The 24,774-nt window shown below is 52.1% G+C and overlaps 1 protein-coding gene across 2 annotated transcripts in view; it reads left to right on the top strand.

Annotated features, from left to right (window-relative positions):
- The window catches only part of NOD2 (nucleotide binding oligomerization domain containing 2), a 36,404-nt gene extending 14,402 nt beyond the window's left edge, over nt 1-22,002 (top strand). The window contains exons 4-12 of one of the 2 annotated variants that reach the window (XM_059382467.1): nt 1,514-3,329; nt 7,197-7,280; nt 7,510-7,593; nt 9,854-9,937; nt 11,926-12,009; nt 12,711-12,794; nt 14,533-14,616; nt 18,210-18,293; nt 19,753-22,002. In XM_059382467.1, coding sequence (XP_059238450.1) covers nt 1,514-3,329; nt 7,197-7,280; nt 7,510-7,593; nt 9,854-9,937; nt 11,926-12,009; nt 12,711-12,794; nt 14,533-14,616; nt 18,210-18,293; nt 19,753-19,825 — 2,477 coding nt within the window. In that variant the 3' untranslated portion in view covers nt 19,826-22,002. Of the gene's footprint in view, nt 1-1,513; nt 3,330-7,196; nt 7,281-7,509; nt 7,594-9,853; nt 9,938-11,925; nt 12,010-12,710; nt 12,795-14,532; nt 14,662-18,209; nt 18,294-19,752 lie in introns of those variants that run through there. The other variant, XM_059382468.1, reaches the window with a different exon arrangement.
- The last annotated feature ends 2,772 nt before the right edge of the window (nt 22,003-24,774 follow it).

Raw genomic sequence — 24,774 nt, forward strand, 5'->3', positions numbered from 1 at the left:
GATGCGGGACTCGATCCCAGGACCTTGAGATCATGACCTGAGCCGAAGGCAGCGGCTTAACCCACTGAGCCACCCAGGTGCCCTACTTGTTAGTTTTTGAGTTGAGAACAAGGGCGCCAATCTTTGTTCGGGAGCAGTGAAGCCGTGATGCCCCAAGGTCCCCCCACCCTGGGGGCCCTGGCCTACCACTTCCCCATTCCCTGAAAGGGGAACCGACTCCTGATACAGAAAGTAGTTTGCTCACGTTGGTTATTAGGATGGTAAAGGAAAAGCAGCAGCCTTGTGGACACACCCCATGTGCAAGCAGGTTGCCGAGGGTTAAGCGAAGAGGATGGGGAAGTGAATCTTGATCAAGGACTCTTGTCCAAGTGCTTGACCCCGGCACCCCACTGACCCTGACACCAAACAGTGCTAGGTCCACCTGGATTGTCGAGGATAAAATCCTTGTCTCTTTAGTTTAATCACAAAGTCCCTCCTTTGTAAGTAAGGTAACATACTCACAGATCCCGAGGATTGGGACATGGTATTCCTGTTGTACCTACCAAACCCATCAGTATCATGATAACAAACACTACTTTCAAGAGTTTACCATATGTCAGACTTTGCTCAATTCTACTGTATCTTGTGTCCTCCTGTAACAATCCTTCAAGCTGTGGATTGTCCCTAATTTTGGAGATAAGTATATTGAGAAGGGGAAGGTTAAGTGGCTTGCACAAGGTAATGAGGGAGCCAGCTTTCAAACCCAGGCATATCTGACTTCAGAAACTGGGCTGCCGGGCTCTTATACCTTGTGCTTTTCTTTAGAAAGATGCAGCTGAGGTTGAATGGTGAAGAGGCTTCTCGAAGGCCATCCTAACCAATTCGGCTGGACAGGCATCAGCAGGCAGGTCCTCTGACCCCAGCCTGATGCTCATTCTAATCTACAGCCTTTTAAAAGATTTTAAAAGATTTTTAAAAGATTTTATTTAAAAATAAAGAGAGAGAAAGATCACAAGTAGGCAGAGAGGCAGTGAGGGGAAAGCAGGCCCCCTGCTGAGCAGGGACCCCCCCACCCACCCAGCCCCGATGTGGGGCTCAATCCCAGGACCCTGAGATTGTGACCTGAGCCAAAGGCAGAGGCTTAACCCACTGAGCCACCCAGGCGCCCCTAATCTACAGCTCTTCCTGATGTCAGTAGTAATAATAATACCACTAGCAAATATCTTTGGAGTACTGGGTTGGATGCTAAATGAAGCACTTGACATGAATTATCTTCATTGCTCCATGTAAACCCTATAAGGTAGGGACCCCCATTTTCCCACTTCAAGCCTGGGGGTGGGTGAGGGGATTCCCAGGCTTAGGAAGGTTATGCAACTGTCATCAAAGCCCATAGCTTGTGATTGCAGAAGCCGGGGCTGGCACACGCCGGCTCTTCTCTCCATGTATAACATCACATGCCCTCGTGCAGCCCTCTCTCTGCCAGAGCCATCCTCCCCACTGTCCTACCTCATCAGCCTCTTCTTTGGTCTTCCAGATGCCGCCTGTAAGAAGTACATGTCCAAGCTGAGGACCACGATATCTGCTCAGTCTCGCTTTCTGAGCACCTACGATGGGGCAGAGAATCTTTGCCTGGAGGAAATATACACAGAGAATGTTCTAGAAATCCGGACAGAGCGGGGCCTGGCCGGACTCCCACAGAAGAGCCCTGTGACGCTGGGCCTGGAGGAGCTCTTCGGCACCCGTGGCCACCTCAATGAAGAGGCAGACACTGTGCTGGTCGTGGGCGAGGCGGGCAGCGGCAAGAGCACGCTGCTACAGCAGATGCACCTGTTGTGGGCCTCAGGGCGCGACTTCCAGGAATTTCTCTTCGTCTTCCCATTCAGCTGCCGACAGCTGCAGTGTGTGGCCAAGCCGCTGTCTGTGCAGACGCTGCTCTTTGAACACTGCTGTTGGCCTGACCTTGGCCAACAGGAGGTCTTCCAGTTCCTCCTTGACCACCCCAACCGTGTCCTCTTAACTTTCGATGGCTTTGATGAGTTCAAGTTCAGGTTCTCGGATCGTGAGCGCCACTGCTCTCCGACCGACCCCACCTCTGTCGAGAATCTGCTGTTCAACCTTCTGCAGGGTAACTTGCTCAAGAACGCACGCAAGGTGCTGACCAGCCGTCCGGATGCAGTGTCCGCACTGCTCAGGAAGTACCTGCGTTTGGAACTCCACCTCAAGGGCTTCTCGGAAGAGGGCATCGAGCTGTACCTGAGGAAGTGCCACCGTGAGCCGGGGGTGGCTGACCGCCTTGTCCGCCTGCTCAAAGCGACCTCACCCCTGCATGGGTTGTGCCACCTTCCTGTTGTCTCGTGGATGGTGTCCAAATGCCACCAGGAACTGTTGTTGCATGGTGGCGGGTCCCCAAAGACCACCACGGATCTGTACCTGCTGATCCTGCAGCATTTTCTGCTGCATGCCTCCCCACCAGACTCGGTGCCCTGCGGTCTGGCACCCGGCCTGCTTCAAGGCAGGCTCCCCTCCCTCCTGCACCTGGGCCGGCTGGCTGTCTGGGGCCTGGGTACATGCTGCTATGTATTCTCAGACAAGCAGCTCCAGGCAGCACACATCGACAGCGAGGACATTTCTCTTGGCTTCCTGGTGCATGCCAAGAGTGTTGTGCAGGGGGGCACAGCCCCCCTGGAATTCCTGCACATCACCTTCCAGTGTTTTTTTGCAGCCTTGTACCTTGTGCTTAGTGCTGACCTGTCGCCGTCCTTGCTCAGACAACTCTTCAGTTGTCACGGGCCACACAGCTCGCTGCTGGCCCGGCTGCTGCCCCCCATGTGCGTGCCACGCTCAGAGCACCAGGAGGGCAGCACGGCCGCTTTGCTGCAAGAGGCTGAGCCCCACAACCTCCAGATCACAGCAGCCTTCCTGGCAGGGCTGCTGTCCCGGGAGCACCAGGGCCTGCTGGCTGGGAGCCAGGTGTCCGAGAAGGCCCTGCTCCAGCGCCAGGCCTGTGCCCGCAGCTGTCTGTCCCGCAGCCTCCACAAGCACTTCCACTCCATCCCTCCGGCCGTGCCGGGGGAGGCCAAGAGCATGCACGCCATGCCTGGGTTCATCTGGCTTATCCGGAGCCTGTACGAGATGCAGGAGGAACGGCTGGCCCAGGAGGCCGTGCGGGGGCTCAAGGTCGGGCACCTGAAGCTGACGTTTTGCGGCGTGGGCCCCGCAGAGTGTGCTGCCCTGGCGTTTGTGCTGCGGCACCTCCGGCATCCCGTGGCCCTGCAGCTGGACCACAACTCTGTAGGGGATGTTGGTGTGGAGCAGCTGCTGCCTTGCCTCAACGTCTGCAAGGCTCTATAGTGAGTGTTGCTCGGCGGCGCTGGCTAGGTGTGGGGGAGTGCCGGCGCTGAGGTGCATTGTGGGAGCTCCGCACTGAGCCCTGGGGGTCTGGGCCCCACCACCCCTTCTAAGCAACTCCAGCCCAGCCCCTTCCCCAGTCTGGGCCTTAGTTTCGCAGTGATGATGACCCCATGCTTATGGAGTGTCCTGCCTGTCAGGCGCTGTGTTACTCACTTCCTACAATTAATTCCTTTCATCTCGGTGAACACCCTGGGCCGTCTACCCATTATCCTCTGTATGAGGCCCAGAGAAGCAAAGTCCTTGGTCTACCATGACACCGGAGATGGCAGAGCTGGTTTCAACAGATCACATCTTTCCCGTGACAAGTCCTTACTCCCCATAAGCAGCCTGCCCCAGGGATAGATTTTGGGGGCTCCACGAGAACCTTGAAGTGACACGTCCAGTTTTGCGTATTATGTGTGAGTTATTAGGAGCCACCCACAATTTAGAGGTGACTGAGACCCCATGAGAGATTTTGAGATCACAATGAGATGTGAATGTCGGGATCCAAGAGCTGGAAGGGGCTGCAGAATGGCACCTGCCTTTTTATCCCTCATGTGGTGTGGCACCCCCGTGAGATGATGCCATCATCTGTACTGCTTCTGGACCCCCGTCTGGAAGTGGGAGGTTCCCCCTTCAGAACATCAGTCTTATTTCAGCCCCCACAGGGCCTCTCTCCACATCTTGGGGCAGGTGCACACAGAGGGCATGCCCAGGTCTGGCAGCCAGGAGGCAGCAGGCTCCCCCACTTTCCTCCCTGCCTTGAAAGGGCATGTCCTGCTCCCTATTTAAAACCTCCGAGAAAGCAGAAGTGGTAGCTTAACGTTAAAATCGACTCACAGCCTTCTGGGGTTTTCGGTCTATCCCACATGACGTTAATTTGACCCTAAGCAAGGGAGGGACATACCTCCCCTTGAATATATTAGGATGGCGTACCTTCCCTGAGCCAAAGCAGCCAGGTTTTCTTTTTCTCTGGAGCAAACATAGGCATATCAGTTAGAAACTATGGTGGTCTGTGTTATCCCTAACATAGGGTCCATGCTCTTAAGTTTATAAATATAAGGTAATAATAACACAATATGTAGCATATTTTGTAAGTGAACATGTATATTATAGATGGTATATGTTAAAAATCTATCAGGAAGAAAGTCGACACATTTAAATTGAGTGATTTACAGAAAGTTTAATAAAGGGACTGTTTTCAGAGGCTTGGGCAGCAATTAGGAAGAGCCTAAAGGGATACAGCAAGGTCCTGGGGCCAGTGACTGTGGGGTGGGGGTAGGGATGGAACTGTCACCCTCTGTAGGCCTGGAGAAGGAGGTGTGGAGAAGGAGAAGCAGTGTGGAGAAGGCTCTCTGATAGGAGTAGAGGCTATAGAAAGCTGGGAGAATGGGGCCCTGTCCCTTCTTCCTCTTTCTGCTCATGCCTTGACCACCCAACCTGGAGTTGGGTGACTGCTGCTGTCATCCGTGGGCATCATCAGCTCCTCAGGACCGAGAGCCAGGTAGAGAGGGAAAGTGGACCTGGCCAGGCAAATGAAGATGATTCTGTTTCCCCAGAAAGGAGGAATCCCTCCTTTTTCACTCAAGAAGTCTGAGGCCTGTCTGTGGGAGTCATTTTCCTGACAAAATATGAACATTTTTTGGGATGGTGGAACTGTCGTTCTCAAAGGGGTCCTCAAACCCCAAGAGGTCAGGAACCACTGGCCTGGTTGATCCTTATAGACCAGTCCACCCATAGAATGAGTGGATCCCCTCTTTTCTCAGTTAAGGAAAGCCCATGTCCCTCCTGGGATGTGTCAAAGGGCTGAGGGGAAGCTCAAGGTCTATCTATTTTCAGAGGAAGGTGAGGAAGGTCTGGTTCCAGTGCTCAGCCTATAGGTGCAGAGGAGCTTCTGGAAATGCAGATTCTAGGACCTGTCCCCAGTGATTCTCATTCTGTGGGTCTAGGGTGGTCTGTAGGAACCAGCTTGATTTTCCATGAACCATAAAAGACCTTGACCAAGTTCTACTGCTCTTTACTCTCTGTACCGAAACTGCCAGCGTGCGTGGGAGGAGAAAGGATGAGAAGGTTGCTGCTTGGGCCTTTCCTGTGTGTGTGTGTGTGTGTGCACGCGTGTGTGCAGAGAGAGACAGACAGAGACAGAGGCTAGTGGACGGGGGTGGGTAGGTTCCTCTCCCCCATAGCCACACTGTCTCTCTCCCACTGGAAATGTTTCCATGCCAACAGAAACGCTCAGCCTCCAGGAAACGTGTCTACAAAGTGTCCCCATCTAGGTTTCTTTCGACCCTGGCTCTGACTCCCGGCTGCGGGCTTTCACGGTTTTTTTGGCTGTGACCCACCGTGAAGGAGAAGGTACAAGCAGGCACACAGCCATCTAAAAGTGAAACAAAAACTTCACAAAATGGCTTTCCTGTGTAAACCCGGATACATTTCTGCCCTCTTCTGTTCTTTTTCCCTTTTAATAAAAATGCTGCTAGACCTTCAGAGTTGATTTTATGACCCACCAACGGGTCATGACCTGCAGCCTGAAAATCGGGACTCTAGAAGCCCATATAGAAGGCATGAGGGGGAGAGAAACACGTGATGTTGTGCTCCGGGGTGGGCTTTGGGACAAGACTTACGGAGCCCTGATGCTTTAGGCGCTGAGTGACCTTTGCGTGGGTCACTCCCCTTGTCTGTGCCTCAGTTTCCTTCCCCTGAATAGACATCATAATAGTACCTACACAGCGAGCTTTCCTGAGGATTAAATACCTTTACTTTTGGGAAGTGCTTAGGTGAGCGCCCACGCATCGGGTGCTGTATGCACATGAGTTGTCCTGGTTATAGGGAAGCTTCTACCCGTTATGGGTGCTCCCAGGACTTTACATGCACTGTCTCTTTAAATCTGACCTCCACATCCAGGTGGGGCTGGGAATGCCATCCTCCCTTTTAATTTTTTTTTTTTTAAAGATTTTATTTATTTATTCGACAGACAGAGATCACAAGTAGGCAGAGAGAGAGAGGAGTAAGCAGGCTCCCTGCTGAGCAGAGAGCCCGATGCGGGGCTCGATCCCAGGACCCCGGGATCATGACCTGAGCTGAAGGCAGAGGCTTTAACCCACTGAGCCACCCAGGTGCCATCCTCTCCCTTTTACAGAGGAAGGGAACAGCAAATAGCCCGGAAATGGCTGCTAAGGATCTGAATTTCCACTGAGAGATCCCAGAGCCCAGGTCCTTAACCTTTACGTTAGGGTCTCCGGGATCTGCCTGAAGATGGGGATCATGGGCACAGCTGTTACCATACACAGGTCCTGGGGCCCCACCGTCACCCCCACCCAGGGGAGGGGTTTGAAAGTCTGCATTCTAGAGATGCTTTCTGAAGATCTGGTGATCAAGCGAGTTTGGGGGTGGGTACTGTCCTCCAGTACCCTTCTCGGGGTAGGCGCTGGCTAGCTCCCACCACACCCCACCCACCTTGGAAACTTCTGGAACCTTCCTTTCATGAGGCCACTATGGAGATCATTTCTGTGTTACAGAGCTGAAAACAGTGCCTCAGGCAAGGCCAGTGACCACTTCCTCCAGGGTCCCAGTGTTCTTTAACAGGAGCTATGGGTGCCCAGCTTGCTGCGCCGTCCCCCACCCAGGGCCTGACGTCGGCACCCTGATCAGGGATGGGGCTTTTCCCAGTTCTGGGGTGCTCAGGGCTTGCGGTGTTTCCCAGAAACTGGCCAGACACCAGCATTTTTGGGCCTGAGTGAAAATCTCTGGGGGGGAGGGGTTCTTGCTTCTTTGATTTTTCCTCATCCGCTCCCTTTTCAGATTTATTTATTTTGTCTTTTCTTCAGCTTGCGGGATAACAACATCTCAGACCGAGGTGTCTGCAAGCTCGTGGAGCGAGCCCTGCACTGCGAGCAGCTGCAGAAGTTAGCGTAAGTCGGGCTTGGGCTGGGGACATCGGTCGGGGCCTTGTGCCCGCAGCCACGCTCTAGGTTATGCCACAGCGACAGTGGCTGTGAGATATGAGCTGTGGCCGGGGGTGTCCGCCTGGTCAGAGGGTGCGGGCGGCTCCTGTGCAGAGGGAAACGGCCACCCTGGGCTTGGGTGGTCACTGACCACTGTGTTTTGTCACCACGGCTCCTCTTTTTCGGAACCTTCCAGACTCTTTAACAACAAACTGACCGATGGCTGTGCACCCTCCATGGCCAGGCTCCTCTCGTGCAAGCGGAACTTCCTGGCGTTAAGGTGAGCCTGGGCCTTTCCTAGTCCCTGGAAACTGCCTTTCTTCTGCCCAGCTGAGCCCACTTGTTCTGGTCTTGGCCCTGGCTTGGCCTCTGCTGGGCTGGCGATCTCCCGGCTGCAGACAGGGCCAGTGTGCCCTCGGAGCAGAGTTTTGCCAATGCTCTGACCTCCCCAGCAAATTCCAGACTGGCTCTGCTGAGGGCTTCCTGACCTTTGACCTTTAGCCCCCCGGGGTTGAAGAGGGTTCCTTCCCTGTGTCCAAGAGTGTGATGAGCTCTCTGGGGTTACAGAGCTGTGGGCAGAGGCGTGCGCAAGTCCTCTGTCATCATGGTGGTGGCAGCCAGTCATCGAAAAGCTCTCAGAAGGTCCTGTCAGCGCTTGGTGGGTGCCGGCTTTGTACTCCAGTCCCTGACGTCTGCATTTCTGCTGCTCTTGGTCCTCCTGGCTGGCTAACTGGAGTCTCTCTCCCGAGACCATGAAATCTCCTCTCCTGCTGGCCGCTGGCTTGACCTGGCTTTGCTTTCTCTCTCTTTCTCTGGGAATGCCTTGCCTCCTGGACTTATGCGGCCGTGAAGGCAGGCAAAGCCAAGAATTGCTTTTATCCGTTCTTTCTACGGCCTGGGCTGGGTGTGGGGAATGGGAACTGCCATTATAAAATTGCTAACTGTGGAGTTCATGCTCAGGCCGGGCTACAGAGGCCAAGCCCAGAGGGGCCTTTCTGTATAAAGGATTCTCTTCTGCCACCACTACCTGCTCCCGGAGACTTAGAATCCAGAGACCTGCTGTGGCCAGAGGCCAGGGAGGGCTGTGGGGTAGCGGGAAGGTGTTACATGCAAACTTGATGCCTGGGTTCTGGGCTGGAATAGCAGGAAAGTGGAGAGCATGGGGCTCTGGAATGAGACCAACCGAGGTCTGGGTCCAGGGTCCCTGAGATTCGAATCCTCATTTGCTGTATGACCTTGGGTCTGCCCAGTGTCTCTGTGACTGTTTCCCCTTCTGTAAAATGTGGATAATAATGACAGCCTCCTCATAGGTTGTTACGATGATGAAATAAGTTAACATATGTAGAAAGCTGACAGAATAGAGTCAATACTTCAAGTAGTGAGCTCAGTGGTTAAAAGATGGAGTATCATCACGAAAGTTCTCCGTATGTATGTCCATCGGGAGTTCAGGCCTCTGAGGAGGGATTAGATGTGCCAGAAATTTGTCTGGGAAAATGCCAATGAGGAGCAGCAGGGGAGGGTGCTGGGGGAGGCTGGGAGAGTCAGCAGACCACAGGGCAGGTCTGGCCCTGAGTGAGGGGGAGAGGGAGGGAAAGAGGGCTGGGAGGAAGTGTCCTGGCTTTCCGTGCAGTTCTAAGAGCAAAGATGGCGGCGGCCAGTCCTCCCGCCGAGTTTGCCCAATGGGTCTCAGGTCTCCCGGTCACTGGCTGGGAGCCACCTGTGGGAAGCGGGCCTTGGTACAGAGGCGACCTTGGGTTTCCCAGCCCAGCAGCAGGGCCCTTAGTTACAGGGCCTGTGGTCAGAGGTGTGAGAGGCTACCACGCTCCTTCTCGAAGGGGGTGATGCTACCTTCCCTACGGCACTGTGAGCTACAGTGGCTTCATAGGTCTGAAAGTTCTCTTGAAAGAGGAAAGTGTCTTATTAATTCCAGGAAGCCTGGGCTTGTGAGCAAGAGTTCTGGGGCCCTCGCTGAAACTCTCAGAGTCATCTAGATGTGGCTGAAGCCTCCCCCCTCCAGCCCCTGCTCAGTGGGTTCCCCTTCCCTCTCCCAGCGGCCTGGGCCTACCCTCTTTCCAGAACAGGTGAATTCTCCCACCAGCTACAGTGAACCCAGGAAAGCTGAGGGAACACAGAGTCTAGCCCCAGCCTGTGGCTGACAGGGGAAGAAAAGGTGTGACAGTGAGTCACCCTCCCTCCCCTGGGGAAACCACCTCTGAGGACACCTGCCTATTGTGCCTCCTGCCTGTACCTGTCACACTGCTTTGCAAAACGGGTTTCCCCCATTTCTTTCCCTTTGCAGCTGGGAACTGAAATAGCAGGAACCATTACTAAGTTCCCCGAAACGGGAATAGGAAAGCACAGACACTCCCTGTTGGGCGGGCAGGAGCGAGAGGACAGGATCCTACGTCCTATAGGGAGGTCCTCAAAGCTTTTCTCCATGTTCTATGTCTGGGACACACTTGCCCCACCAGCTCCTGGCTTTCTGGGCACTCACATCCCCCTGTCCCACACTCTCTTAGCCTCCCTGCCTTTCCTTCCAGGCTGGGGAATAACCACATCACTGCCACGGGAGCCCAGGTGCTGGCCGAGGGGCTCAGAGCCAATGCCTCCTTGCAGTTCTTGGGGTAGGTCGGATTCTGGGTCAGAGGGACCTGCGTTGGGGTTGGGGTGGAGGGGTTGGGGGACTTAGAGGTAGGTGACACGTTTCAGCCAGAAGGCCCCAGAGGTGGTGGGAGAGAGTGGGTGGCCCTTGGCTGCTTTGGTGTTTGTCTTTCACTCAATAAACAGGAGGTTCAGGATGTCAGGTGGTGGCGGTGGTGGGGGTTGGTGGTGGTGGTGAGCAGTGCCCATGAGCCGGTGGGCCTCGCTGGGGCCAGGGCCGTGGTTCTCATTTTCATGTGTCCACCAGAACCCCTCGGGAGCCTCCGAAGAATGCCATTGCCTGGGTCCCTCCCTAGACTGATTAAATGAAATGCCGAGGTGTGGGGCTTAAGAATCGGTCATTTATAAAAAAGCTCCACAGAGGCTATGCAGTCAGAGACGAGAAGCAGGGAAAGTGATGGAGGTGGACGGGGCTGGAGACTGGCCCCAGCGTGGGAGGGGGGCTTCGCCAGGTCCTTCAGAGCAGGCATTGCCATGGGGCCGGGTCAGGGCTGCCCAGGGAGGGCAGACTAGTCAGATGCGGGCTGGGAGGGCTGTCCCACAGAACACGGGTCCCCAAGAGAGTGTTGCTGGGGTGGCGGTGGTCGGCGGGGAGGTGGTTTCCTTTGGTTGCCAGGCAGAGTGACCACCTCCCCCTAGGATGGCATCCACGCAGCACCCCCCTCCTGTCCCGCCTCCTCTGGCATGAGCTAGGGGTTTGTTGGATAAGAAATGGGAGTTTGAGGACCCAAGGCTCTGAGAGACGAAACCCTTAGGGCCCAACCCATTTCATAGGCAGGCGAGCTGCCCACAAGCTCGAGAGATCAGCTCCTTTCCAAGCTGCATGCTGAGCCACACGGAGTCCAGCACAAAGGCAGCCCCAGCCCTACGAAGCTCTCTGGGCTTGGGGTCACAACTAGTGGATTGGAGGGAGGGGTACATTCTCTTTCAACAGGTGTTTCTTAAGGCACCTGGTCTGGACCGGGCACTGTGCTCAAACCTCCGGATGCTGTCCTCTGATGCGAACTGTTCTCAATATTGGTTTTTTTCTTCTTGCTTAACGATAATCTTTCATACCCTAATGACCTCATTTTTGAAAGACAAGCTGCTTAGTATTCCCCGGGCTGGATGGCTATAATCTATTTAACTGGGGCTCCTGTTGAGACACACTGAGGTTGTTCCAGGGTTTTTTTTTTTGTTTGTTTGTTTTTTTTTGTTTTGTTTTTTTTTTTTTTTGCTGTTACAGGGTTTTCTGCAATCTCCCTGGGGCACAGAGCCGTGTTGGTCCATAGCCAGGGCTCAGGAAATATCTACCCGATGAATGAAATTGCAATGAACCTCTTAGTTTGGCCAGCTTTGCTCCCATGTGCCCAGCCAGGTCTGGGCTCACTTTCCGTGTGTAAAACAGCCAGGTCGCAAGGTCTGAGCTGGGCACCACCTTTTGAAAAGGGACACATCCATCCCAACCCAAGGGATCTGAGGGGGGACGACCGTGGAAGTGAAGGAGTTTGGCACCATTTAGGAATGGGGAACGCTAGGGAGGAGCAGAGAGAGAGCTGGTGTGTGGGAAAAGAGAGGCTTGTTTTGGGTGGTCCCGGAAGGTAGTTCAGGGCCTGGGAGTAGCAGTCACTGGGAAGCTGCTTTGGCCTAAAGCTCAGGAAAAATATCACAACCCTTAAGTTGTCACTGAGAGGGAGTTCCCTGTCCCTGAGGGCATGTGCTACAGTTGTATAAATCTGACGGCTTGTAAATCTGGCTGAAAAACGTTTAAATGTAGTTTGGCCCTCCTTCCAAAAATGTGGATGTGGGTCCACTGTGCTGGGACCTAGAAGCCCCACTGAGATTCTTCTGGAATTGGGTGGTCCTAGCGCCCCCGGCCGGGAATGTAGAGGGGAAGGGCTCCCCTCATACGGGTCTAGAACACATAGCAGTTACTCACGGACTGACTGACAGAATCTGTTGCCCTTTTTAGGTTGTGGGGCAACAAGGTGGGTGACGAGGGGGCCCAGGCCTTGGCTGAAGCCTTGGGGGATCACCAGAGCTTGAGGTGGCTCAGGTAAGCTTCGGGATCTGCATGGCTGTGGGGAGCCAGAATGAGGAGGGAGGAGGAACCTGGGCCAGATTTAAAAATCCTTCATTTGCTTCAACTTTATTTTCACCCCTCCCCCCACCCTAAGAAGAAAAGACCCTTAGATTTGGAATCAGGACAGTTGAGTCTTTCTGGGTGACTTTGGAGTGTCCCATCTCCTCTCAAAGGTGGCTCAGTCAGTGAAGCATCTGGCCCTTGATTTTGGCTCAGGTCGTGGTCTCAGGGTTGGGAGATGGAGGCCCATGTCCAGCTCTCCACTGAGCATGGAGCCTGCTTAAGAATCTCTCTCTTTCCCTCTCCCTCTCCCCCTCCCCATTCTCTCTCTCCTTCTCTCTATGTCTCTCGCTAAAAAATTTAAAAAAAATTATAGAATGGGTCTTGATTCCTTATCTATAAGTTGAAGATTTGGGGCTGCCTCAGATGTATTTTATCTCAAGAACAAACTCCCGTCCATTCTTAGTGGCTGCCCAGGACATCCTGTCGGGAAGGAGTCTAAGGCTGCTTCCTGGGCTTCACGAAGGAGAGCATGGTAATCAATCAGTCACGTCCGAGGTGAAACGGACTAGGGAGTAGGGCCATACATGTTGTGCATTTTGCCCTTCTTGGCTAAGCTTATCTCTGTGGTCCCTCCCCGCCTTGACATGTTTTCGATCCTTGATTTCGTTCAGCCTAGTGGGCAACAACATTGGCAGCACGGGGGCTCAAGCCTTGGCGTTAATGTTGGAAAAGAACGTGGCGCTGGAAGAACTCTGGTGAGTTGGGGGGGATCCCCTGCTTTGGGGAGGCAGTTAACAGCCTTACTTTATTCCTGGGTCTCCTCCATGGAAATGGAAAAAACAGGATAATGGAGCAGTTGGGGTTTTGGGTTTGTCTTTCTCTCTGTCCCGGGTGGCATGAAGCATATGGGTTTGTGTCCTTCCTCCATGTGGCATAATGGTGGGGAGCAGAGACTCTGGAATCCAGCCGGCTGAGCTTCCAGGCCCGCTGTGATCTCCCACAAGTCATCGAACAATCCCTGCATCCCAGGTTTCTTACCAAATGGATCTGGGGACACAGTAAAATGAGGGGATGACTGCTTTGAATGGTAAAGCACATGTTATTGTATGCAAGATGTTTTTATTTCTTTTTTTCATTTTTAAAGATTTTATTTATTTATTTGATGGAGAGAGAGGATACACAAGCGGAGGGAGAAGGAGAAGCAAGCTAAAGATTTATTTGATAGACAGAGATTACAAGTAGGCAGAGAGAGGGGGAAGCAGGCTGTCTGCTGAGCAGAGAGCCCTATGCGGGACTTGATCCCAGGATGCTGGGATCATGACCTGGGCTGAAAGTAGAGGCTTTAACCCACTGAGCCACCCAGGCACCCTGTTTTTCTAAGGCGAGTATCTAAGAACACTGGAAAGTAGAGTGAGGGTCACCTTGGAAGGTGGAGTGGGGTTTGGAGCAAGTTAAAAGGTGAACTGTACATTGCTGACCCGAAACTGATTCTAGGTTTCCTGTCCTTTAGATGCCACTAGTCTGGTCTTCCTAGGACGTGTTCTGGGCAGTCCCTGATTATATCAGGGAGATCAAATAAATGCTGCTTTCTCCAGGAAGTGGAAGGGCATTGAAACCTCTGATCATTGTCACAAAATGGATATTTTAGTGGCCTTGGCTATCAGCAGGGCTCCATAGCTCTGCTGACGTCCCATTGGTTATATCCTGATTGACTGTACCCTTTGGAAATTCTCATTAGAGGCAGGTCTCACCCTTGGGTGTATCAGTTATGATGACATGGCTGGGCTGCAGGGCAGGAAAAACTCCATGTCCAGGGGCTCAAACCAGTAAAGGATTTATCATCTTCATGTTGGACCAGTCTGGAGGCAGGGGGCGTGGAGCTGGTGTAATGGCTCCAGCAGGCCAGCAGGGGCCTGAAAATGCTGTCTCTCTGTCCCTTCACATCCTCAACCTATGGCTTCAAGGTTGAGTGCCTCATGGTCACCAGACGACTTCTGATACCTGCAGCACTATTTCTGTGTCCCAGATTCAGTCTGTATATCCAGGAAGGGCAGGAGGCACAGGCAACTGAGGTTTCTGTCCTGGAAAGATGACTTCCAGAAGCCCCATCACCAGCACTTGGCCATGTGGACATCACTGGCCAACACAGCCATCGTGGAGAGTGGGAAATGCAGCTTTTTTTGTTTGTTTGTTTTTGAATCAAGCACAGGGCTGCCCAAATAGAATAAGGCTTCCATGAATAAGAAACGGAAAATGGCTGTTAGGTCACTGGGACATGAGGAAGCCTGGGGTGAATTCTCTCCCAGAGGCACCCCCAGAATGAAAACCTTCACCCCCCAGCTCTCCCTGTTCTCACTTTTTCTGTAAGTGTAGATTTTTTAGAAGTCGGCTTTTCTAACTGGGGGAGGGGGGAAGCAGATTAATCCTTAATGACATCCTCTTCCCTAATAAACGTTACCGTATCAACCAGGTTTTCTCTCTTGCTCTTGCCAGCCTGGAGGAGAACCGTCTTCAGGATGAAGGTGTGTGTTCTCTTGCTGAAGGACTTGAGAAGAATTCAAGTTTGAAAGTTCTGAAGTAAGGACCCTGTGAGCAAGAGCTGGAATGACAATGACTGACCTGGTAGGGGGGCTGGGGGTGGGTGAGTAATCTGGGCAGTTTCCCACCTGGCTAACTCAGGGATCCCCCAGACACAGAGTTGTTTACTGGGGAGGTGGTCCCAGCTCACGATGCTGAGAGGTCAGTGACCTGACATAGGGGAGGACATGGACTGAGGAACAAGGGTGTCATCAGGCAGTTATGACCCTGCTTATCACCGAGGGCAGCGGGAGCTCAGACCTGCTGGGGAGCTCCAGAAACCCCTCCCCAACTGAGGAGTGAGGCAGCCGGGATATTTATCCATCAACTGCCTGTCCTGCGTCCGTGTGCTTGTGGGAATATGAATTTTCTAGGGCTTCTGGTTTGCCCTGCACATGGCCGAGTACACGCTGGGGGTCTGTTAGAAAGTCCTTTGGCAGAGTGTGGAGGTTTTCCCAGCAAGCAGCCCTTGGAGTTAGAGGGGAAAGCTGAGGGCATATGGATGGGTTGCCGATGGCATCCGCTATGGGGTTTACAGGACTTGCCTGCCCCCTCTCTGGGGGCAGGGGTCATCTCTAGCTCAGGCTGATGTCTTCTTCCATCATTGCCAGTGGTTTCTCTTGTGCTGTGCAAGCAGGCACGCTTGCCTTTATTCATGGGTGCGTTCATTTATTTCTTTGTTGTGCATCCATGCCTACATTCATCCATTTATGTACTCTTGCAAGAAATATTTCCGGAACACTAACTGTGCCAGGCACTGTTGGAGGCCCCGAGGATAGAGTGGTGGAAAGAAAAGAGCAGGCTTCAGCCCCCTTAGCTCTTCGGTTCTAGTGGGAGAGGCAGATAATGAACAAGTAAGCAGATACACAAGAAGATGTATAAGGGCTCTAAAGAGAATTCAAGGGAAAGATGTGTCTGGGAGTATCTGGAGGGCCAGGGTTGCAGCTGCCTGGGCAAGGCCTCTCTGGGAAGGTGGCATTGGAGTTGAAACCTGAATAACCTAGAAACATTATTGTTCTTGTAATGCTGAGGTCTCAGGAATGTGCACCCCAGGTGGCCCAAACAGCAAGTGCAAAGGCCCTGAGGCAGAAAAAAGCTTTGTGGTTTTGGGAAGGGCAGGCAGGACCTACATGGTTGGAGGGGAGGGTGGAGGGAGAAGGGGCAGGGTGGGTGGGGCACATAGGCCTCAGAGCCATGGGAAGGATCTGGGGCTTTATTCTAGGGGCATTGAGAAGCCTTGGGAGGATTTTAATCTGGGCAGTGACATGATCTGATTTACATCACAACGAGATCATACTTGCTGCTTTGTGTAGAACAGATGGGAGAGGGGTAAGATGGAAGTGGGGAGACAAGGCAGGAGCTCCTGCTGTCTTCCAGGCGGCAGATGAAGGAAACTTGGATCAGGCTGGTGGTGGTGGGGAAGGCTGGTGAAGGTGGGTAGGCTCTGGTTGAAGGTCCTGCGGAGGGTCCAGGAGCCACCAGCTGGAGGGCGGCAGCGTTGGCCAGAAGCGGTGGCCACCCCTAGCGGTGGGCTCGGCGGGGCCTCCCCCCACCCCCCACCCCCAGGAAAGGGACAAAGGATGGGAGGAGGAGCCCAGCTAGGGGTCATCACCGGCTGGTGCATGGGCTTCTCGAGGATGGAGCCGTGCCTGCTAGGCACCAATGGTCTTTCTGGAGAGGGACAGCCTCAGACAGCTCCTTGTGTGACAGGAAGGGTGGCATCCACCCTGGCAAATGTGGCCCATGGAACACGCTCCACTTCCGAGGCGGGCAGACAGCTGCCTCTGGGAGAGTGTCTGCTTTGCTGCCAGCCCGCCAGCCACTCTGGCAACACTTGTTTGTGTTGCTTTGCAGGGGCGAGGAAGTTGCCAAATGTTTGGGGGAAAACACTTCCACTCGTCACTTGGGTGAAACAGAGCTGGGAGGACTGGGGGATGCCTGGATGGTCTAAGGGGGGGACGCCAGTCTTTGCACATGGGGGAGGGGGTCTGGCAGTAGTACCTTGGTTACTTTAGTACCAACCAGGTGTGGACCTGGCATGTTTGTCCTCCATCACCGACACAGACTTAGCTCAGGCAACCCCAAGGGCTGCCAGGGATAGCAGCCGGCCTTGTTCCCCGCTGCCTGGTAGAATGAAGCACCCCTGCATTCCATCATCCCTCATGGTTTCCCCATTAAAGCGAGCTTCCTGGGGCACCTGAGTGGCTCAGTCAGTTAAACATCTGAGTTTGCCTCAGATCATGATTTTGGAGTCCTTGGATCGAGCCCCCCATCAGGCTCCCTGCTCAGAGAGGAGTCTGCTCTGCCCCTTCCCTCTGCTTGTATTCTCCCTCAAATAAGTTAAGTAAAATCTTAAAAAAAAAAAAAAAAAAAAACAATCTTCTTATATATCTTAGGGGGAAAAAAAAGGAAGAAAGAAAAAAGGAAAAAAAAAAAAAAAAAGCCTGCTTCCTTCTTTTTCCAGGCAAAGTGACTACCAAACGTTGGTTCAGTGTAAGGGCTCCAGTACCTGGTGGGTTGGGTTTGGACCCCGGCTCCAACATTACCTACTGTTTCTCTTTGGATTTGTGTTTCAGTGGCACTGAGTGTAAAGGAGGGTAATTAATAATGGGACCCTGCTCTTAGGGTCGTGAGCGTTACTGAGCTGACGGAGGTATTGGGCTGGTGCGTTGTAAGAGTTCAGCAGATCCTGGCCCTTCGTTATTATCAGTGTTGGCTTTGGGGCCACTTCCTGGATGGTCCTGAAATCCTGGAGATGTCTCGAAGGCCAAGCTGTGAGCTAAAAGAACGGCAAAGGGTAGTGGCTCTTCCCCCATTGTCCCTAACAGGGTGCCTTCTCCCCTCTCAACTGCCAACCTTGTATTTGCTGAAATCCGTGTCCCTGTGTCCCCCATCTACTCCCCAAATGGAAATATTGCCATCTATTGGTTATTTCCCATCAGTTGAGTATGGGGCCAAATGCATTTGGCCATTTTTTTTTTTTAAGATTTTATTTATTTATTTGACAGACAGAGATCACAAGTAGGCAGAGAGGCAGGCAGAGAGAGAGGGGGAAGCAGGCTTCCTGATGAGCAGAGAGCCGATGTGGGGCTCGATCCCAGGACCCTGGAATCATGACCTGAGCCAAAGGCAGAGGCTTTAACCCACTGAGCTACCCAGGCGCCCCCATTCCTTTGTTTTAACTCTTAAACTCTACAAGGTAGGTGCTCTTTTAGGTCTTGCAGAGAAAGACCTAAAGGAAGTTGGCATTAATTTGCTGGAAATCCAAAAAGGAGCAGTATAAGCTGGATTGGAACCCAGGGAGTAAAACACACATACTTAACCCCTCATGCCAGATCGCCTTCCAGAGGGAGTAGCTACTTGACTAGATACACGAATTCGGGGAATGGGGGAGAGAGGGGTGCATTTCCTTGGGGGCCTTGAGCCTTTGTGGATGAGTTCTTTGGGAATCTCAGACAGAAGAGGGACATGTCAAGGGGGCAGGTGGGCTTCTGTACTGTAGGCTAGCCCCCTCCCAAAGACGCCTCTAATCGGACAGGCCCAAGAGGAGAACCAAGCATCCTTGAAGCTCACCCTTCCATCTTCTTCTCCAGGCTGTCTGACAACTCCATCACCTACTTTGGGGCAGAAGCCCTCCTGCGGGCCCTAGAAAGGAATGACACCATCCTAGAAGTCTGGTAAGGCCCCTGGGCCATCCCCTTTACCTCTTTGAGCCTCCTTTTTCCAATCTGTAAAATGGGGCCAGGAGAAAGAGGAAACCTGAGCATTTTCCCCCTGGGCCTGACACTCCATGCCATGCTGCTTGCAGTGGATCTAATTTCTGTCCGGGGAAGATGTTTTCCCATATCCCAGCATGGACCATGTGGTTCATTTTTAAACCCTGAGTATTCAGGAAGGTTTCTGTTCCCAGTGACAGTGTAGGAAGAGGTGTGGTGGAAGATAGACATGGACACATGAACTTGGGGGCATTGCACCTGCCTTCTCAGGTCAGGGCTGTTGTCTCTGGATGGAGGTGACATTGGGGGGCGGGGATAGATGGGGGGAGGAAGGTGCTGCTGCCCAGTGTTTCCAGATCTTTATAATTAAAAGCCACATTCCTTCATGTGTTTGAAAAAAACACTGAGTCTCACCTTCAGAGATGTATGCTCCTTCCTTCCACGGATGTATTTCACTCCCAGAGTAAGTAGAAAGGTTTCCCCCGGTTTGGTGTGTAACGAGTGAATGTCCCACTGTACGTGTTTCAGGCACTGAGCTACAAGCCAACCTTTCAAAACTAGGAGATTCCCCCATGGAAATCATATTTCTGAGTTTTCTTCCCAAGGCTTCCAACTCTGGGTCCCCATGGGAAATGCCAGCAAGTAAGCAGAGTAGAGTAGGGCTGCCCCACTGAGATGGGCAGAGCAGCTCATGCCGATCGGATACCCAGAAAGTCTGGCGTCCTGCACCAGGCTCCTTTGACCGCTCTATGTGGCCTGTCTTGTCCCTTTAAACTTGTAACCCCTGCTTTGCATTTGCTGATGGACCAGTCCCTCCCTCAAAAATCAAAACAAGGCAACAGCGACAATACATATTGGATGATGAAGTTAAAAATAAAAACTTGTCGGGAAGAGATTTTTCCTTTCCGTATGATTGCATAAGCCTTGTAGACCGTGAGGTCCTCGGGTCCTGGGCAGAGCGTGGGTTTTTGTTTCTGTGTTTGTTTTAAACCATCACATGGTCATAGGAAATGTCACATTCTGCGTCCAGGGGGAAGAAGCCAGCATCGGGTTGATATTTTAAGGGTTCTGATGTTATTTGCCACCTGTTGACAGGACTTGGGAGGGCACGAGGGTTTGCTCATTGCATTCTTGGTAGATTCTGCTGTTGCCTTAAAAAGAATCGCCAGCCTTGGGGAGTTGGGGCCGGCCGGGTCCGGTGCAGATTTTCTCTGCAGAGTCACAAAGTCTTGCTTCATCACACACAATGATTTTGTGAGCTGCCCTGGGTGGACCAAGGCTAACGCCAGCAGGGCAGGGCTGCAGCAGGACCCAAGGGCCAGGCCATCAAGGCCCAGGTTTAGAAAGTAGCAGCCTCCCATTAAAGGCACCATCCAGGCTCAGCACTCATCCGAACCTCTCTTTACTTTGTCCCCTTTAGGCTCCGAGGCAACACGTTCTCTGCCGAGGAAGTGGAGAGGCTCGGCCAGAGAGACACCAGACTCTTGCTCTGAAGCCTGGGGGCCAGTGTTGATCTCAGCGTGTTTGCGAACAGGCTGTGGGTTTGGACCCCTGAAGTTGGATACAGAGCCGTGTCCTGCCCAGGTCAGGGCTGGTGCAACAGGTCATCTCTGTTCCAGCAGAGGAAGGAGCAACAGGGTCCTTCACAGCATACTTTTCTGCAGCCGATTTTGCATCCGGTTCTGCCCAAGATTCAGTCCATGGAGTGTTGCAGAAGGGTAGCTCCTCCCTGCCTCCTGCTGATCTGACACAGGACAGCAGGGCCCATGGATGTTATCGTATCATTGTGGGTTTGAGACCTGGATCCGCAGGAGAGTCCCCTTCCTGCCTGACTCACAATGAGGAGGGGGACTCAGGATGCAACTTTCTGCCAGGTTTCAACTCCTGGGTGGTCATCTCTCCAGGCTGTTCCCCACATCTGGTCCCTCCCCTCATTCTGGATACCCCTGCACATGGGAAGGATTCAGAATACTGGGTGTTTTCAGCTTTGATATTTAGAGCCACAAATGCAGGGTGGGAAGGGCTATAATTTACCTGCTGTCCTTCCCGATACTTAAGACATTATTGAAAGGGGACACATGACAGCCACTTAGTTCCCCCAGACATTCTGGATTTTCAAGGAAAATAAGACCACACTACAGCTGATATCGCACACACACTTTTATTTCCAGGGAAATCAGTTAGACTTCAGTTAAGCTTTTGGAAGCCGCTCTCCACCCAAACGCAGTGTTGTAGAATCAGTCCTGGCCAGGATTTGGAGCGAATCCCCCAGGGCTCTGCCTGGTCCCTGGGAGAGGGACTCTGACAGCAGACTTCCAAAATAGATTCCGAAGAGGTGGTTCGGTGTTACATGATAGAAAGTTATGGATCAGAAGTTTATAGGGGCAAGATCAAAGACTTTTCCTTATAAGACAGATGTTTTCCCGGATTTTTTTTCCCCCCAAATGATGTATGTTGAAGCCTCTATAAACTGTCAGGTGCTGTGCAAGTGTTACTACTTAAACATTATTATTCGTGAACACTGGTTAATATTTACAAACCACTTTGTTTTATTCTCCCCAGTTTGTTTTTTATAAAAAATGCAACCACGGATTTTACACTGTAAATAGTCACAGTGAAGAAAACGGTGGCGAGCCCTCCTCCCACCCAAGCTGTCTTCATTGTGACCAAATATTTAAAAAAAAATTCTTGAATGTTGTCAGATATTAAAGCAACAGTTTTTTACTTGGAGAGGGAAGAATGATGTTTGCACCAGAACATTTATTGTTTAGGGCAAAGGCAATTCTTAGAACTAGGCCTGCAAACAAAACGCTCTGAGCTTCGGCTTAGAAAGGCCTACCCCTGCGTGAAGTCTGAGGCCGTGTGGAAGTCTCATGGTGCCCTGCGGGGTGGCAAGGCCAATGTGGGCTCCAGGAGTCTTTAGCAGGAGAAGGATGGAGAAGGTTCTGGAACAGCTCTTCTCAGCAAGCAGCCTCCTGAGACGGTCTCGCTGAAATCATTCTCAGCTGCATTTAATGAGCTCAGGGGGCTCCTCACCAAAGTGAGATCCGCTCCCTGGCCAGGTTTTGGGGGCCTGGCTTGCGAAATGCGGCGGCATGTCTGTGGGCTCCCGCATACGGGCTTGCCTGTGGGCTCTCTGCTCGTGGTGTTCATTTTTGTCCAGTCCACTGTTCTGATACAGAAGATTGGGAGAGAGGTGGGGATCGACTAGGCCAGCTTTCCCTGAGGAGTCAACACAGCAGTCCTTGTGTGTGGCAGCATCTTTGGATTGTAAATTTCATTTTCCTGAAATTCCTTCAGCAATGATTTATGGGCCAGATATGGTAGGAGCATCGGTGGAAGAACAACAGAGACACGATCCCGGTCCTCAAGGCATGTAGGTTGGTGAGGAGGGGAGAGGTGGTTAGAAAACTAGTGAACTGGAAGATACAGAAAATAAGGTCCACTGTGATAACGGCTAGGAAGGAAATAAACAGAGGCGCCGGGGTGACTCAGTTGGTGAAGTGTCTACCTTTGGCTTGGGTCATGATCCCAGGGTCCTGGGATTGAGCCCCATGTGAGGCTTCCCCCTCAGTGGAGCACCTGCTTCTCCCTCTGCCTGTCCCCTCTACTCACATGGGTGCACTCTCTCTCTCAAAAAAAAAAAAAAAAAAAAAAGGAAGTGAAGGTTCTATCAATAGAGGGGAATCGATTGGGGATTGAGCAGAGACACGTAAGGGTTGGGACCTTATGAGGAGGGGCTGGCCTTGCCAGGAGTCAGGGGGCTTGTTCACCAAGGACAAGCTTCAGGAAGACCTGTCATGGAGAACAGCCCAGTACATGTAGTAGCCTGAATAACGGCCCCAAATATTTAACTCCTTCCTTGAGCCTGAGAATGTTGCCTTATGTGGCAACAGGTAATTTAAAGTTATGGTTTAGGGGCGCTTGGGTAGCTCTGTTGGTTAAGCGTCCAACTCTTGATTTTGGCTCAGGTGATGATCTCAGGGTTGGGAGATTGAGCCCCACATCAGTCTCCCTGCTCAGTGGAGAGTCTGCTTGAGATTCTCTCCCTCTCCCTCTGCCTATCCCCCATTAAGCTCTCTCTCTCTCTCAAAAAATAAAAAATAAAAATAAAGATGTGATTAAGATGAGGATCTTGGCTGGGGCGCTGAGTGACTCAGTTGGTTAAGCTTCTGCCTTTGGCTCAGGTCATGATCCTGGGGTCCAGGGATCAAGTCGCACATTGGGCTCCCTGCTTCTTCCCCTGCCTCTCTCTCATGAATAAATAAATAGAATCTTAAAAAAAAAGATGAGGTTTTTGGGATGGGGAGATTTTCCTAGATTATCTAGATAGGCTGTATTTGTAACCACAAGTGTTTCTATAGGAGAGAGGCAGAGGGCAATTTGACACAGAAGAAGGTGGTGTGATCACTGAGGGAAGTTGCTAGACTGCTGGCTTTGAAGGTGGGAGATGGGGCCCCATGGGGGCAAGGAGTGCAGCTCTGGAAGCTGGAAAAGTCAAGGACATGGCATTTCCCCTAGAACCTGTGGAAGGAACATAGCCCTGCTGTCACTTTGATTCTGGCCTCCAGGACTGTAAGAGAAGTAATTGGTGTCATTTTAAGCCACCAAGTCTGGGATAATTTGTCACAGCAGCCACAGGAGACAAATACATTTAAGGCAAACTAAGGGGCGAGTGTCTACATGGGTTCGGGGAGGTAGGTAGGATCAGTTCATGAAGCGCCTAGTTGACCATGGTCAACAGCTTGGGCTTGATCTTAGACTAGTGACCAGCCATTGCAGAGTTCTAAGCAGGGTCAAATGTGACCCAATGACATTCAAAGAAGACCTCTTTTGCTCCTGGTTGGAGAAGGGACTGGAAGGCATAGGGGAGGGATGAGCAGAAAAAGTAGACAGAACCACCTAGAAGCTATTGCAGGTGAGAGAGGCAGTTGTTTTAATGTGGTGTCAGCAAAGGTGAAGAGAAGAGGATGGATTCCAGAAACATCCTAGGAGGGGGAGGGGAGATTCAAGTCCCCTTGATTTTTGACTTGAGTCACTGGGACACACCATCTTGGAGGTCAGCTGGGAAGACAGATGGGAAGAAACCTTGGAAGTGGGAGGGACTTTGTTTTGGATAGTCAAGTTTGGGATACCTGAGCGACATCAAATGGAGACACCAAGTTATGCCCTGAGTCTGAAGCCCATGGGAGAGGTCATTGCCAGGTTTAATAGCGTGGGTGTCCTCAGCCTCTAAAGGGGGATGGGCTCATTGGGCCCGGATGTTATAACCCAGGGAGAGATTATGGAGAAGAGTTCAAGAGGGCCCAGCAAAGGGTGCCACTGGGACCTGGATATGTCCTTGCCGTCAGAGCTCAGAGTGGAAGATTCTTAAATTCCCAAAGTCCAGCAGATCCACCAAAAGCATTCTGGGCCCAGGCAGGTAACTTGCGAACAAGTTAGTTCGACTTCCAGAAATCCCTTTGCAGAACAGGAACAGATACATTCCAGATTTGTGGCTGAAAATACATAATTCTTCTGTGCAGGGGGAAAAAAAAAGGTACCAGAGTAGGAGAATTTTTTTAAAAAAGAGCTTCAGAATTTCAATTATATTCACCATCATCCTAGAAGAAAAAAAAAAATGTCAATCTGAGTGTTACCCCCCGCCCCCCTCCCCCCCCACATAGTGCCAAAACCAGATACTGGAACGAATATACCCCGCAGAAAGTGTGGGAGGTGGAATCACATTCTGAGCAGGCTGAGTTGAGACTACATACAGCATCATTTCATTATTGCACCAACACATCTTCACGCCTCCATCCCCACTCAGGAGATGGGCGCAGCCCAGCGGGCGAAGCACACAGCGATGGCACACCCTGGTAGTGCCGGCACGCCAGGGAGCACAGAGGCCCGGGCCCTGGGTGGCAGGTTTCCCCAGGGGAGCGGCAAGGTCATGAATGACCTGCCCAGGATGCCCCTTGGAGAATTACATGGGGAGAGCCTTCAGCTGTGCAGACTGGCAATCCCAGATCACTGGATTCTCCAAGATTCCTTTTCTTTTTTTTTTTTGGCTCCAGATTTAATCCCACCTATCATCATTTCTGGAATAATCCACAAATTCAATCCTCTAGGCATCACCACCCCTCCGTTATCAATCACTGTGAAAATCCCTCCTCTCCCGTTTTTACTTGGAACAACATCCTTCTTGACGTCTTCAGTTCCACATACCCGTCCTTCTCACTGTCTCCCCGCCACCCCCAGGAAAGAAGGGCCTCCTAAGGGGTGCACCCTTGCCTTGCCTGGATTACTACATTAGTGTCTTAACTGGCTGGCCTGACGCCCACACATGAGCTTGTTCACAGGTAAGTCAGATGAGCCACTGCTCTGGTTGAAATTCACCAGAACTTCCCAATCTAGCTCAAGGTGAAAGTTAAGATCCCCTGGCCCGCCCCTGGGGTTTTCA

The sequence above is a fragment of the Mustela nigripes genome, chromosome 17 (genome assembly GCF_022355385.1).
Source record: "Mustela nigripes isolate SB6536 chromosome 17, MUSNIG.SB6536, whole genome shotgun sequence".
NCBI classification, from domain to species: Eukaryota; Metazoa; Chordata; class Mammalia; order Carnivora; family Mustelidae; genus Mustela; species Mustela nigripes.